This window comes from Primulina eburnea, unplaced genomic scaffold (assembly GCF_022965805.1).
Source record: "Primulina eburnea isolate SZY01 unplaced genomic scaffold, ASM2296580v1 ctg625_ERROPOS2042916+, whole genome shotgun sequence".
In the NCBI taxonomy this organism is placed as follows: domain Eukaryota; kingdom Viridiplantae; phylum Streptophyta; class Magnoliopsida; order Lamiales; family Gesneriaceae; genus Primulina; species Primulina eburnea.
Window position 1 is genome coordinate 15,254 of NW_027331406.1, and position 16,743 is coordinate 31,996.

At 33.5% G+C, this 16,743-nt stretch overlaps 1 protein-coding gene across 1 annotated transcript; it reads right to left on the reverse strand.

Annotated features, from left to right (window-relative positions):
- Positions 1-337: 337 nt before the first annotated feature.
- Positions 338-16,490, reverse strand: LOC140821537 (putative late blight resistance protein homolog R1C-3). Its single transcript, XM_073182037.1, is given in 3 exon segments — positions 338-2,332; positions 13,250-14,483; positions 14,486-16,490. Coding segments are annotated over 2 exon segments (2,694 nt in total). The 5' UTR covers positions 16,322-16,490; the 3' UTR covers positions 338-2,332; positions 13,250-13,625.
- Between the last annotated feature and the right edge of the window lie 253 nt (positions 16,491-16,743).

Consider the following 16,743-nt stretch of genomic DNA (forward strand, 5'->3'; position numbering starts at 1 on the left):
GATCCAGTCAGATTTTTCAGTTTAAACCATTTAATGAACAACCCCAAGTTAAAATGCAAAATTCGAAGATTCACACTTCTAATAGAATGTCTCTTGTTATCCAATTTCACATATCTATTTTTATGATACGAATATACTCGTTTTATATTTAAATTAAAAATTAATATTTTTAACAAAAAATAATATTTTCATCAACTGGATCAGGTTGGAGATCCGTTTCACAAAATTAACATGTGAGACCGTCTCATATGAGTTTTTGTGTTTTTTTAAAAAATAATATTCTTATCTATTCTTATTCTTATCTATTATTCAATAAATATCAGTTTTTTTAGAACATGTGAAATATTAATAAGGATCGACATTATCACTGTTAGACCACTTCTCTCGGCTTGCTATTAACTACTACGAGTTTAGTTTCACTTTCCTCTCCAAGCATTTCCTTTCGCTGAGGATTCGACAGCATGGCTACACAAATGCAACTTGATTATTTCAAGAGTCGGGATTTCTCGTATTCCAGATGGGATTGCCTCCAAGGCAGAGCATTGTAGGAGCAAGAGGTGGCGGAGTCGTTGAAATTGGTAATCTTCGGCTCGCCACTCCTTTAGATCCCATGAAGATTCAATAGATAGGAATTTCAGTCGTGGGAATTTGTCTTCTTTCGGCTCACACAATGGTTCTTTGAAGGCTCTGCTCTTCAGTTTCAGAACTTCAAGATTGGGCAATGTGCCAATGATGGTCATTTTCTCCCATGGAATTACAGAGCCTACCAAAACACAACTTTGTTAACGAAGGCGGGAAGAGGTTGTTTCGGACAAGAGTTCCGTCAGGCTCGGGGTAGAACATGCATAGTAAAGATTCGAGTTCACGCAGATGGACAAGCTTGTTTAAGACAATAAAACGACCAGTCATTTGATTCCTTCGTGAACCTAATATTCAGCCTTTTGAGATTCAAGATTCTTCCGAGGACCTCCTCCGTACACCTAAAATCTGTTGTGTATGAAAGTGTTCCAAGGCCTTTAAAATCCCTTGTGTCTGTTTTTCTGACACGAGAATTAAGAACTTCTGGTAGATGAAAGTGATAGATCTGAAGATGTCTTAACTGTGGCATCTCCCAGATTTCAAGATGTCGAGTTATTTCGTCTACGGTTTGAACAATTAAATTTTGTAGATTCCATAGTCTTGATATAAGGAGGGACTTGATTAACGTATCCGAGCTCAGGGTATCTCAAGTTAACAAGATCTAAAACTTGTACTGGGAACTCATTGGTTTCCAATGTACCGACACACAATACCTTGAGCAATCCTGAGATCACTCTAAGGATTGATGACGTACCACCAGTAATATAGATCAAGGAATGGATAAGTGGCATTGCTGTGATTATATTGCAAATGTATCTGTCGTCTCCTTTGTCGGAAGAATCAATGCCCTCACGATCTTCACCATCATCATCAGAGCCATCAATAGACTCCAAGACATCGCTGTTCTCCAATTTTCGTCATCTGAATCAGTACCTGGAGAAGCTTCATCATCTGAATGACTACCATGAATTAAAGCGAAATAGCCCAAATCATCAGTAGGACGAGGAGCTTCATCATCTGAAGTCTGAACCACTACCGTCAGTCAAAGCAACATCAGCCAAGTCATTCTCATCATTGTTGTTGTCATCTCCTGCAATATTTGGATCGATAAACAGGCATCGTTAACTATTTGATTCTTAGATACAAAAGGGCTCATAGCTATTCAAGACACAAAGAAAGTTATCTTTCTGAGCCTTTTGCGTGATACGTCCTTCAAAAGATCGTGGATTCCACAAAACTCTAGCGCCTCAAATGAATCTAAAGGCGAACAAAGATAAGATTTCCATCAATAAGTTCTGGCAAGTACTCCATTGCAACCACCTCAACAGAATTAGATCTACTCCATTTCACAAATCCCTCAGCAACCCATATAGCCAGATCATACTAGCTATTTTTATGTCAGGATAATGTTGAGGAAAAAATCCTATATAAAGATAACACGCTTTCAAATGACGCAGCAAGTTGCTATTGTTACGCCCCGAGACCAGAGTTAGTCGACACCGACGTTGTTCAACAATCACATAATTGCTAAACAACAAGCCTCGTAGTACAGAAAACTAGTTTATTTCATAATTATCATAAAATGAATAATCTTTACAATAGTAATTACGAAAACGATAAAAATTTGCGGATTCGTTTAAAACTTGATTAAAAACTTAAAAGAACATAAATTTAGTTAAACTTCATCATGCGTACACTACCAGTCAAAAACCTGGTGTCTGATTCTTCTTCCTTTATTCTTCTTCTGACATATCTGGGAAAGTAGAGTAATGGGTGATTGATATTGTTGTCACTCAGTAAGCGGGGGTGGTTCGAGCACATATATAACAAATATACACAAATTTCGAAAATCATATATCATATCACGCATATCATGATTCTCATAACATGTCATCGTCGTAATCATATGCATAATTTCGTCCATGAGATTCTTTACTTTCCATGGTTTACTGACATCAGTCCCTAATTTTTAATCTTCTAAGGGATCGAGGCCATATAACGGTTACAATCCCACCGTGTAAGAGTAATAACCATATCTTATATTTTGATTCTCACTCGTATCCAGTTGAATTCTCACAGTGTAAAAGTATAAAGCATACGATAATCGTATCAAAAGGATGTAGAAGAAGAATTGCACTCGATCATAATTTTTGAAAAACGAAACAATACAGAACTGAAATTATACTTTTAAAACAAGCGCACTTACCTTACTTACAGATTGGAAAAAACAAAAATCACTGAAAAATCGCGCAAATGGCACTTCGAGAACGCATCAGCACTTCGATCGTAAAATAAATTTCCTTCCAGGATTCTTTTTGACTTACTGCACCGTTGGATCAGGCTTAAATTTCACAGTACGTGCACAAGTACGTCGGATAAATTATGAACAGTGGAGTTTGTAGAATTTTTTACCTATTTATGGATGAAAAACCGTAGATATGTTGTTCTTGCCTTCTTGATTGTATAATCAGGAAATTGATTCCTCAATTTTATTATTTGAGCAAGTAATCTTGCAAATGCAACATTTCTAGTTGACAATAAACATACATGTGACCATCTGCTGGAGGCATCAATCAATACCATAAAGTATCTAAATGGTCCACATGGTGGATGGATTGGTCCACAAATATCACCCTGAATACGTTCAAGAAACATTGGTGATTCAGTTTGGATTTTGGATGATGATGGTCTTATAATAAGTTTTCCAAGAGAACATGCTTTACATTGAAAGTTATTATTCTAAAAGATCTTCTGGTCTTTCAGCGGATGACCATGCGTATTTTCTATAATTCTTCGCATCATTGTTGAACCAGGATGTCCCAATCGATCATGCCAATTGGTTAATATTGAAGAATTATCAACTACCATGTTTGATTCAATCGGACTTATATGTGTATAATGCAATCCAGTAGAGAGCATTGGTAGTTTTTCAATCACATATTTCTTTCCTGATTTATATGTGATAAGACACATATATTTCTCATTCCCTTCATTCATTGTTTGAGTATCATACCCATGGGAATATATAACATTAAAACTCAACAAATTTCTTTTCGATTGTGGTGAATATAAAGCATCATTGATAAAAAAAATTGTACCATTAGGTAACAAAAATTGTGCTTTATCACATCCTTTAATCAAGTCTACAGGACCTGATATTGTATTCACCGTTGTTTTTGTTGGTTTTAGTTCCAAGAAATATCTTTTATCTCGGAGAATAGTGTGCGTTGTACCACTATCGAGTATGCAAACTTCAGCTTTGCTCATAGCATTTTCCATTTTTGAACTTCAAAAAAATATGCAATGAAATAAAATTACTGGCAATATATATTTAAATATAACACATATCATAATTATACAATAAAACATTATTATATGAATACATGAAAAATAAATTATTGTACATTTATATTATACCATTATATTATTCATTTTCAGAGAAATCATTGAGAAAATCTGCAGCATCAATATTGTTCATTTCTATCCCAGCAACATATTGATCATTTCAGAGAAATCATTCATAAAATCACCATCATCAAAATGAGTTGAATCACTCAAACGGTCACTGCGTTCAGTGAAATTGGTCTCCTTTTCTTTCCCCTTTAATGATTTTTTATAAAGTTTACAAAGATGCTCAGGGGCTCGACAAATACGGGACCAATGTCCTGGAGTACCACATCTGAAACAAGAATTTTCATATCTTTTTGAGTGATTCTAATTAACACTTGTATTCTCATGATGCCTTTTCAGTGGATGGTTTAAGACGCTCTTTTGAGATGAGTTATAAAAATAACTATCTCTATTGTTTTCAAAACCACGGCCTCGACCATGACCACGGCCAATTCCACGTCTACGTCCACGTCCACGACCTCGACCAAAATCTTTGTCTTTGAATTTGATTTTGGTTTCGAGATTTAAATTCATTTTTACTTACAGCATTTACTTCTGGAAATGCTGTTGATCCAGTGGGTCGGGACTGATGATTTCTCATTAATAGCTCGTTGTTCTTTTCCGCCACAAGAAGACAGGCGATGAGTTCAGAATATCTCGCAAATCCACGTATTCTATATTGTTGTTGTAGAGTAATATTTGATGCATGAAACGTGGAAAATGTTTTTTCAAGCATTTCCGATTCTGTGACCTCATGTCCACAAAATTTTAACTGCGAGATTATTCGATACATCGCTGAATTGTAATCACTGACTTTCTTAAAATCTTGGAATCTTAACATATTTCATTCATCACGGGCAGTCGGAAGTATAACTTCCTTTATATGTTCAAATCTTTCTTTCAATACTTTCCACAAACCCATGGGATCTTTTTCAATTAAATATTCACATTTCAATCCCTCGTCGAGATGTCGACGCAAAAATATAATGGCTTTTGCCTTTTCTTGTGATGTCAATATGCCATTTTCTTTTATGGTCTCACTTAGACCCAATGACTCAAGATGCATTTCTAGATCGAGAGTCCATGGCATATAATTTTTCCCCGTGATGTCGAGCGCAACAAATTCGAGCTTCGTCAAATTTGACATGGTGGTACTAAAAAAATTACGATGCATTTTATTAGTTAATGAATATTGCAATACAAAGTAATGGATAAACAACAAGTACGCAAGCATTTGTAAAAATAAAGAAAACACATGAGAAGGATATTCTCCGATAAATACAAGACTCGTGAGTATGATAACCAAAATAATTAAAAATAACCTTGAGAAATCCATCTTCTTTTTTCTTCGAAAAATTTGATGAAGAATAATTTTTAGAGAAGAAGAGAAAGTTGGAGTGATTGAAAGAGTTTGTGAGATCATATTTATAGGACAAAAACTAGCCGTTTTTTACCGTTGGTGTACAAAAAAATAAAGGTATGTATTTGTATAATTTTATGGTAATAATATGGTGTATATAATATTAGTCATGTTTAAATAATTATGTATATCATATCACATTATTATAATGAAGTGTCATAATTTATTTTTTTTAAAAATCTTATAGGCTTTTATACTTGTCGTATCCCTTATCAAGAGTGTGGGATGTCGTCTTAACATCCTCCCAGGATTTATAACAAGTTTTCGAAAAATTTATTTTTATTATTTCTAATAATAACATTATATTATATATTAAATATATACACAATAAATAAATAACAATAAAAAAAATATTATTACTTTTGTTACATTTTTCTTCTATTTGGAGTTTCGAAAAATATGGAGGACTTTTAGAGCTTCGTGCTGATAACGTGTTGTGAAAAAATAAAAATTTATGGTAAAAAATAAAAATCTCAAACTATCAAAATTTACCAAACTACACACTTTATAATATTTTTCTTTCTACTCAATTGTGATTTTCTTCACAAATGAGAGATCTATTTATAGGAAATCTTTATAAATAATTCAAAAATAAAATACATCATTACCTACATCATCACACACTAATTTTCAATATTTACAACTCTTATTTTCAACATTCAAATATTCAACACACACATTTTAAATATTATTTTTCAACAAAAATAACAGTTATTGTTGTCATTGTTATCATTCTTTAATTTTTTTGGTCAATAGACCAGCTACAAATTGAATCCTTTATCCAAATGAGGCACATACTTATAGAACTTTGTGAAATCATTGGAGTAGATGTATAAATTTTAATTTTTTATGTAATATAATTTTTAACTTTTAAATGTGGTTGTGTAATTAAAGCAATTATATAATAAACTTAAGCTGCATATTCAAGAATTAGCCAAAAACTTATAGCAGACATTGAGAAATTAGAAGAAAAAAACATTTACCATAACAAAATTTATACAAGGCTAATTCTACTGTCATTTTTTTAATATGTATTTTCTTTATTTTCGAAATAATAATATTAATACAGAATTAATAAGAAATAAATAAAAATAAAAAAGATTAATAATATCAATATTAAAAAATAAATTGATAAGATGGAATAAGTAATTATTCAATAATAATTTGTATAAAAATAAATAAATTAATAGTAAATAATAAGATCGATGATAAACAATAATTACTATAATATTTATAATAAATAATAATAATAATAATAATAATAATATACTGATTAATATTAGTATTATTATTTTTATTATCACTATTTTTATTTTGTCTACTATTATATATTAACATTAATTTTACTATTAATATTATTATTCAAAATATAAAAAATTAACTGAAAAATCCGCTAATCTAACTAGACTTCTCCTACCCAATTTGCTTTCTAACGATTAAAGTTTTAATTTTATTGAAAATAAATGATTTGAATATTGAAAAGTAATAGTTGAATATTTGAATGTTGAAAATAAGAGTTGTAAAATTAGAAATTTGTGTATGATGATGTAGGTAATGATGTATTTTATTTTTTGGATTATGTGTAATGAAACTCTATAAATAGATCTCTCATTTGTGAAGAAAATCACAATTGAGTAGAGAGAAAAATATTATAAAGTGTGTAGTTTGGTAAATTTTGAGAGTTTGAGATTTTTACTTTTTACCATAAATTTTTACTTTTTCACAACACGTTATCAGCACGAAGCTCTAAAAGTCCTATATACTTTTCCAAGCTCCAAACAGAAGAAAAAGGTAACAAAAGTAATTATATTTATTTTACTGTTATTTATTTATTGTATATTTATTTAATATACAATATAATGTTATTATTAGAAATAATAAAAATAAATTTTTCATAAACTTGTTATAAATCTTGGGAGGATGTTAAGACGACATCCCACACTCCCGGTAAGGGATACGACAAGTATAAAAGCCTATAAGGTTTTTAAACAAAATAAATTATGACATTCATTATAATATTATGATATGATATACATGATTATTTAAACATGTCTAATATTATATATACCATATTATTACCATAAAATTATACAAATACATACCTTTATTTTTTTTGTACACAAACGGTCATAAATGGTAAAAAAACGGCTAGTTTTTGCCCTATAAATATGATCTCACAAACACATTCAATCACTCCAATTTTCTCTTCTTCTCTAAAAATTATTCATCATCAAATTTTTCGAAGAAAAAAGAAGATGGCTTTCTCAAGGATATTTTTAATTATTTTGGTTATCATACTCACGAGTCTTGTATTTATCGGAGAATATTCTCCTCGTGCATTTTCTTTATTTTTACAAATATTTGTACTTGTTATTTATCCGTTACTTTGTATTACAATATTTATTAACTAATAAAATGCATCGTAATTTTTTTAGTACCACCATGTCAAATTTAACAAAGCTCGAATTTGTTGCGCTCGACATCACGGGAAAGAATTATATGCCATGGACTCTAGATGTAGAAATGCATCTTGAGTCATTGGGTCTAGCGAGACCATTAAAGAAAATGGCATATGCACGTCACAAGAAAAGGCAAGAGCCATGATATTTTTGCATCGACATCTCGACGATGGATTGAAATGTGAATATCTGACAGAAAAAAATCCCATGGCTTTGTGGAAGGGATTAAAAGAAAGATTCGAACATATAAGAGAAGTTATACTTCCGACCGCCCGAGATGAATGGAATACATTGAGATTCCAAGACTTTAAAAAAGTCAGTGATTACAATTCGTCGATGTATAGAATAATCTCGCAATTAAAATTTTGTGGACATGAGGTCACAGAATCTGAGATGCTTGAAAAAACATTTTCCACGTTTAATGCATCAAATATTACTCTACAGCAACAATGTAGAGTACGTGGATTCGCGAGATATTCTGAACTCATCGCCTGTCTTCTTGTGACGGAAAAAACGAGCTATTAATGAGAAATCATCAGTCCCGACCCACTGGATCAATTAAACCTGGAAACCAAAATCAATTTCAAAGACAAGGTTTTGGTCGAGGTCGAGGTCGTGGACGTGGACGTGGAATTGGTCGTGGACGCGGCCGTGGTTTTGAAAATAATAGAGATAGTTATTTTTATAACTCATCTCAAAAGAGCGTCCCAAACCATCCACTGAAAAGGCCTCATGAGAATACAAGTGTTAATGATAATCACTCAAAAAGATATGAAAGTTCTTGTTACAGATGTGGTACTCCAGGACATTGGTCCAAAGTTTGTCGAGCCCCTGAGCACCTTTGTAAACTTTATAAAGAATCATTAATGGGGAAAGAAAAGGAGACCAACTTCACTGAACGCAGTGACCGTTTGAGTGATTCAACTCATTTTGATGCTGGTGATTTTATGAATGATTTCTCTGAAATGATCAATATGTTGGTGGGATAGAAATGAACAATATTGATGCTGCAGATTTTCTCGAAGATTTCTCTGAAAATGAACAATATAATGGTAGAATATAAATGTACAATAATTTATTTTTCATGTATTCATAGAATAATGTTTTATTGTATAATTATGATATGTGTTATATTTAAATATATATTGCCAGTAATTTATTTCATTGCATATTTTTTTGAAGTTCAAATATGGAAAATGCTATGAGCAAAGCTGAAGTTTGCATACCCGATAGTGGTACAACGCACACTATCTCCGAGATAAAAGATATTTCTTGGAACTAAAACCAACAAAAACAACGGTGGATACAATACCAGGTCCTGTAGACTTGATTAAAGGATGTGGTAAAGCACAATTTTTGTTACCTAATGGTACAAAATTTTTGATCAATGATGCTTTATATTCACCACAATCGAAAAGAAATTTGTTGAGTTTTAATGATATATATTCCCATGGGTATGATACTCAAACAATGAATGAAGGGAATGAGAAATAAATGTGTTTTATCACATATAAATCAGGAAAGAAATATGTGATTGAAAAACTACCAATGCTCCCTACTCGATTGCATTATACACATATAAGTCCCATTGAATCAAACATGGTAGTTGATAATTCTTCGATATTAACCAATTGGCATGATCGATTGGGACATCCTGGTTCAACAATGATGCGAAGAATTATAGAAAATACACATGATCATCCACTGAAAGACCAGAAGATGTTTCAGAATAATAAGTTTCAATGTAAAGCATGTTCTCTTGGAAAACTTATTATAAGACCATCACCAGTCAAAATCCAAACTGAATCACCAATGTTTCTTGAACGTATTCAGGGTGATATTTGTGGATCAATCCATCCACCATGTGGACCATTCAGATACTTTATGGTATTGATTGATGCCTCCAGCAGATGGTCACATGTATGTTTATTGTCAACTCGAAATGTTGCATTTGCAAGATTACTTGCTCAAATAATAAAATTGAGGAATCAGTTTCTCGATTATACAATCAAGAAAATTAGACTTGATAATGCTGGTGAATTTACTTCCCAGACTTTCAATGATTATTGTATGTCTATCGGAATCATTGTTGAGCATCCTGTTGCTCATGTACATACACAGAATGGATTGGCTGAATCATTGATTAAACGTCTGCAAATGATTGCTAGACCAATGATTATGAAAACAAAGCTCCCTATTTCTATATGGGGACATGCAATTTTACATGCTGCTTCATTAATTCGCATCAGACCAAGTGCATATCATAAATACTCCCCATTACAGCTTGCATTTGGTAAAGAACCAGACATTTCTCATCTGAGAATTTTTGGATGTATGGTGTATGTGCCTATTGCACCACCACAACGAAAGAAAATGGGACCTCAAAGAAAGGTTGGAATTTATATCGGTTATGATAGTCCATCAATCATTCGATATCTTGAACCTCAGACAAGCGACGTGTTCACAGCACGTTTTGCTGATTGTCATTTTAATGAGGAAATCTTCCCAATGTTAGGGGGAGAACAGAAACATACCGAAAAGGAAATTACATGGTATGTATCATCATTGTTACATCTGGATCCAAGAACAAAACAATGTGAAAAAGATATACAACAAATTGTACACTTGCAAAGAATAACAAATCAAATACCAGATGCATTTGCAGACACAAAAGGGGTAACTAAATCATATATACATGCTGCAAATGCCCCTGCTCGAATTGAAATTCCAAAGAAACAAATGGAAGATACTCATGATGTCATTAAACGCCTGAAGTGTGGAAGGCCAGTCGGTTCCAAAGATAAAAATCCTCGAAAAAGAAAATTCATAGAGAAACACGATGATCACAAAATAAAGAATGATGTTTCTGAAGAAACACATGAGGATCACAAAATAGAGAATAGTGTTCCTGAAGAAACACATGATGATGAAAATGTTCTGTCAGAACCACAAACTGACGAGAATCATGAAATCTCTATCAATTACATTAATACTGGAAAAATATGGAACCGAAAAGATTTAGATGAAATTGATGATATATTTTCTTATAATGTGGCAATCGACATCATAATTGATAACGAAGATCATGAACCAAAATCTTTTGGTTAATGTAAAAATCGGCAGGATTGGATAAAATGGAAAGATGCCATCCAGGTTGAATTAGATTCGCTAAATAAACGTAATGTTTTTGGACCTATAGTCTTTACACCTGAAGGTGTAAAACCTGTTGGATACAAATGGGTTTTTATTCGAAAGCGAAATGAGAAAAATGAAATAGTAAGATATAAAGCTCGACTTGTTGCACAAGGTTTTTCTCAAAGGCCTGGAATTGATTATGAAGAAACGTATTCTCCTGTGATGGATGTAATTACGTTTCGGTATTTGATTAGCTTGGCGGTATCTGAAAATTTAGAAATGCGTCTTATGGATGTTGTTACAGCTTACTTATATGGATCACTTGATAGTAATATATATATGAAAATCCCTGAAGGATTTAAGATGCCTGAAGCACAAAGTTCAAAACCCAGGGAATGTTATTCTGTGAAATTACAAAGATCATTAAATGGGTTAAAGCAATCAGGTCGAATGTGGTATAATCGACTAAGTGATCACTTGATGAAAAAGGGATATGTAAATAATTCAATATGCCCTTGTATTTTCATTAGAAAACAACATCCGGATGCGTAATTATTGCTGTATATGTTGATGATTTAAACATCATTGGAACGAATAAGGAAATTCAAAAAGTTGTGTCATACTTGAAGGAAGAATTTGAAATGAAGGATCTTGGAAAAACCGAGTATTGTCTGGGTTTACAAATTGAACAAAAAGAATGTGGAATGTTTGTTCACCAGACAAATTATACAGAAAAGATCCTTAAACGTTTTAATATGGATAAATCAAATCCTTTAAGTACTCCAATAGTTGTTAGATCATTAAACATAGAAAAGGATCCATTCCGTTCATGTGAAGATGATGAAGATATTTTTGGTCCAGAAGTACTATATCTAAGTGTCATCGGTGCCCTTATGTACCTTACAAATTGTACAAGGCCTGATATATCTTTTGCCGTGAATCTGTTGGCAAGATTTAGCACATATCCAACAAAGAGACAATGGAACGGAATTAAACATATATTCCGTTATCTACGAGGAACGACAGACTTGGGACTTTTGTATTCAAAAGTCCCAAGTATAATTGGTTATGCTGATGCTGGATACTTATCTGATCCACACAAGGCACGTTCCCAAACTGGATATGTATTTACTCGTGGAGGCACTGCAATATCTTGGCGTTCACAGAAACAAACGCTCGTAACAACTTCATCAAATCATGCCGAGATTATTGCACTACATGAAGCAAGTCGTGAATGTGTGTAGTTAAAATCAATGACCCAACATATCCAAATTTCATACGGATTATCATTCGATGAGAAGCCTGTGATACTATATGAAGATAATGCTGCATGTGTTGCTCAAATGAAAGAAGGATACATAAAAAACGACAGAACTAAACATATTCCTCCTAAGTTCTTCGCATTCACCAAGGAGCTTGACAAGAATAAATGTATTGATGTTCGTCACATTCAATCAAGTGAAAACTCATCAAATCTCTTCACAAAGGCACTTCCTACGTCAATATTCAGAAAGCACATATATAATATTGGGATGCGCAATCTACGAAATTTGTGAAGAATTGTTCATGTCAACATCAGGGGGAGTTTACGTGACTGTACTATTTTTCCCTTACTATGGTTTTTATCCCAATGGGTTTTTCCAAGTAAGGTTTTTAACGAGGCAATACAAAACACGTAATGAAGACATCATCACAAGGAGAAGTGTTGAAAATAATGATTTGAATATTGAAAAGTAATAGTTGAATATTTGAATGTTGAAAATAAGAGTTGTAAATTAGAAATTTGTGTGTGATGATGTAGGTAATGATGTAATTTATTTTTTGGATTATGTAACTCTATAAATAGATCTCTCATTTGTGAAGAAAATCACAATTGAGTAGAGGGAAAAATATTATAAAGTGTGTAGTTTGGTAAATTTTGAGAGTTTGAGATTTTTACTTTTTACCATAAATTTTTACTTTTTCACAACAAATTTTAGTTTTTAAAATATTGTAAAATTTAACATGTTACTTCTAATTCTTAAGTAATTTATATAAGATGAAAAATTTATCGTTATACCAAAAATTGTAGCTATATTCACCGAGCTTAGTTACTTATGTTGAGGAGCTGTAGATTTGAGGAAAATTAAAGGATAATGGTACAAATATTTAATTTTCCAATTTTAAAAATCTATGCAATTCAATGAAGTGATAAAGAAAATCAGTATTGTTATGCCAAAATTGATAGTAAATATTGAAAAATAAGGGGAAGTGGTAATTGCATTACCTTTAAACCAAATGGTGTGAGGGACAAACCAAGAACTCCAATTGATACTGCTAGCTCGACTGCATTGCATCACAATGATCTCTTGCAACGGCCTCGGTGCGGGCATTATCATGTAAGCTGGCAGCATCTGAACTAGAGCATCTGAACTAAGAACTAAGTTTTGGCAATTTTAAGCTCAATGTCACTGTCTTCCCCTACTATTTCCTTTGCTGAAGTCTCTGCTTTACACGAACAACCATCCAACTCGATTATTTCAAGGGTTGGAATATTTCCGATTTCGGAAGGGATTGCCTCCAAGCCATGGCATTGCTGAAGGATGAGGTGCTGAAGGCTTGGGAAATGGTCCGTTTCAGTTTTCCAGTTCACTAGATGTGAATCATGAATCAACAAAAATTAATTGCTTGAATTCTTCATCATTTGTTTCCCAACAGTATCCAACCGTAGCTCTACTCAATTTGAGAACTTCGAGATTAGGCAATACACCAATGATGGTCATTTGATCCCAAGGAATTTGACAGCCTTTTAAAACTAATTTTTTCAGTGAAAGAGGGAAGGCGAGCTTCGCCAAGATATTGTCCTTTGTCACAAAATTGAACTTGCAGCATAATGATTCAAGTTCACGCAAAGAGACAAGATTCTCCAGAGTGTTAAATTTGAAGCCAGCAGCATTATAGTCATATGCAATCTTTAGCTTTTTAAGATTTGGGATTCTTGTGAAAACCTCATGCATAGATCTAAAATTGATTATTTCTGAAAGTGTCTGGAGATTTTTAAGAATGGTCCCCTTTACACGAACATCAGGAAAATCAGGCAAGTGAAAACCCAAAACCAGAAGATGCCTTAACTGCGACATTTCCCAAATTTCCGAAGGCATAGATTTTATATGCACGACTTGAGAAATAAGGGTTTGTAGATTCTTGAGTCTGGATATTGAAGACGGAATTCGAAAAACACACCCGAGCTCAAGGTACTTTAGATTAATGAGTTCTAATATTTCCCCGGGAAACTTTGTTGCTGTCAACCTAACAATCAATACCTTGAGCATTCTTGAAGGTAGTTTAATTTTCGATGAAGTATCATCACCATGGCAAATCAAAGAATGGATAGCTGAAAAACTATCTATATGACAATAAGCAGACTCATCATGTTCTTTCATATTTGGACTCAGAATCAAGCGTCGTTGGCTATTTATTTCCGACATATCAAAGGGTATAATGTTCCTATTCAAGACACAAAGAAACTTTTCCTTTTTACCCTCCCTGATGCATATGTCTCTAAACAGATCATGGATGCCACATATCTTTGGTTTCCCAAATGAATCATATTCATGCACAAAAATAAGGTTTCTTTTAATAACATCTCGTAAGTACTCTTTGCAACCTCTTCCATGCTATTTGATCTGCTTGGCTTTACAAATCCCTCGGCAACCCACAGTTTTACAATTCTAGACACATATATTGCAGCATCTTCTTGGAAGGATCCAAAATAAAGGAAACATGCTTTCAAATGATGAGGCAAGTAGTTATAACTTAAAGTTAATATCTCTAAGGATGGATCATTATTGGTCTTTAAGACCAAACTTACACTTTCGGAAACATATCTCCAATATTCTTCTGTTAGCTCGTCCTTTCTAAGATGTCCACCAATGGCAGATATTGCTAGAGGAAGACCTTGGCATTGTCTAGCAATCTTCTTTCCAATTCCAACTAGTTCGGGTGGGCAATCGTTTTGCAGGAATATCTCTCGACGGAGTAGACTCCAACTCGAATCCTCATTTAAAAGTTGAATCTCATGATAAGTGCTATAAGAGTTGACATATGCTGCCACTTCTGAATGCCTACTTGTCAATATGATTCGGCTACCATTATTGTTATCCGGAAATATCTTTTTAATGTCATTCCAGGCCTGTTCATGCCAAACATCATCTAATACAATCAAATATTTTCTATCATATAAACTTTGATATATTTGTTGCGCAGCATCACGTTCTTCATCCAAAGGTACCTCAATATCTTCCAGAAGGCCTAAAACAATTTCCCTTACATTATATGTTTGAGATATCGTAACCCAACCACGAATATCAAAAGACTCCTTGATCAGTTGACTATTGTACAAGATCCTAGCGAGGGTAGTCTTACCAATCCCACCCATGCCAACAATCGGGAGGATGTCTGTGTTGGATCGTCCTCCTACAAGTTCATCCAATAGTTTCATCTCCAGATTACTGTCTAGTGCCACCATATTGGTCGTTGTATTGCCCCTCGAGGCTGGCCTGGATGAACTGACAAGAGTCGGAATCCTCTGCTCGTGTATCCCATTCACTTCCTTCTCTATCGATTCGCAAGCTTCCATCACTTTTTCCAAGCTTTGAGGAAATATTTTGAATTTCTCATATCTATCACTTCCATACTTCTGCGGCAAGCCCGTTACTAAGAGAGATATAAAAACGTCAAGTGCATCATCGGTTGAATCTATAATTTGCTTCATCAAAGCATGGACCTTTTGGGAGCTAATAGGTGGGAAATCATAAAGAAAGGCTCTTAAAGAAGCACTAGCTTTTTTACAAGAAGTGACTAGTTTCTCCTTAGCGAAAGGAAAGATGAATGGATCAGAAACAAGAACCTGCGTTAAAGCTTTTAAGCCAGACACAAGCTGCGTTGATGAATCAGTAAGAGTCTGAATCCTTTGCTCGAGCACCCCATTTCTCTCACGATGAAAATTCTGGACTTCATTTTTCACCGATTGGATATCTTCCATCATTTTCTCCAAGCTCCGAGGAAGCATTCCGAGTTTTTCATAACTCTCACTTTCATACTTGTGCAGAAAGTGAGTTGCTACGGGAGATTCGAACACGTCTTCTGCTTCATAGGCCGAATCTCTGATTTGGGTTATCAAATTATTGACCTTTTGGTTGCAAATTGTTGGTGGGCAATTATCAAGAAAGACCATTAAAGAAGCTATGGTTTCGTGAAAAGACTCGATTTTTTCTTTAGCACAAGGGAAGAAGTATGGATCAGAATTAAGAATCTGCTCCAAAGTTTGCGAAAGAGACAAAAGAGCAGCATACGCCATTGATGAAAACAAAGGCAATAGAATTGATCGGTAACTAACACAAGATCTGGAAAGGCTTGAATCTTGATTTGTCGCTGTTCTTTGAAAATGTAGCAACCTGCAAAATTTTATATAATATTGTCACAGCTGTATGACAACTAGGCAAAATAAATTAAAACACGTATGAAGCAGAAGACGTGTTCGAATCTTCAGAAAATATTTTTTCATCAAGACGAAATTATTTTGTTGAGCCTATTAAATTGTTGTATATATAATGATGAGCAGGTACGAAATAGCAAAGTTCAATAGAAGCAAGTTCATGGTTTGTAAAATAAAGTTACAAACAGTTTTAAAAAAGGAGAATTGTTTGGCCGCTATTGGAGATAAACTCGAGGAAATTACGAATGAAGATGAATGATAACGATGTTGCCAATTTACACTTG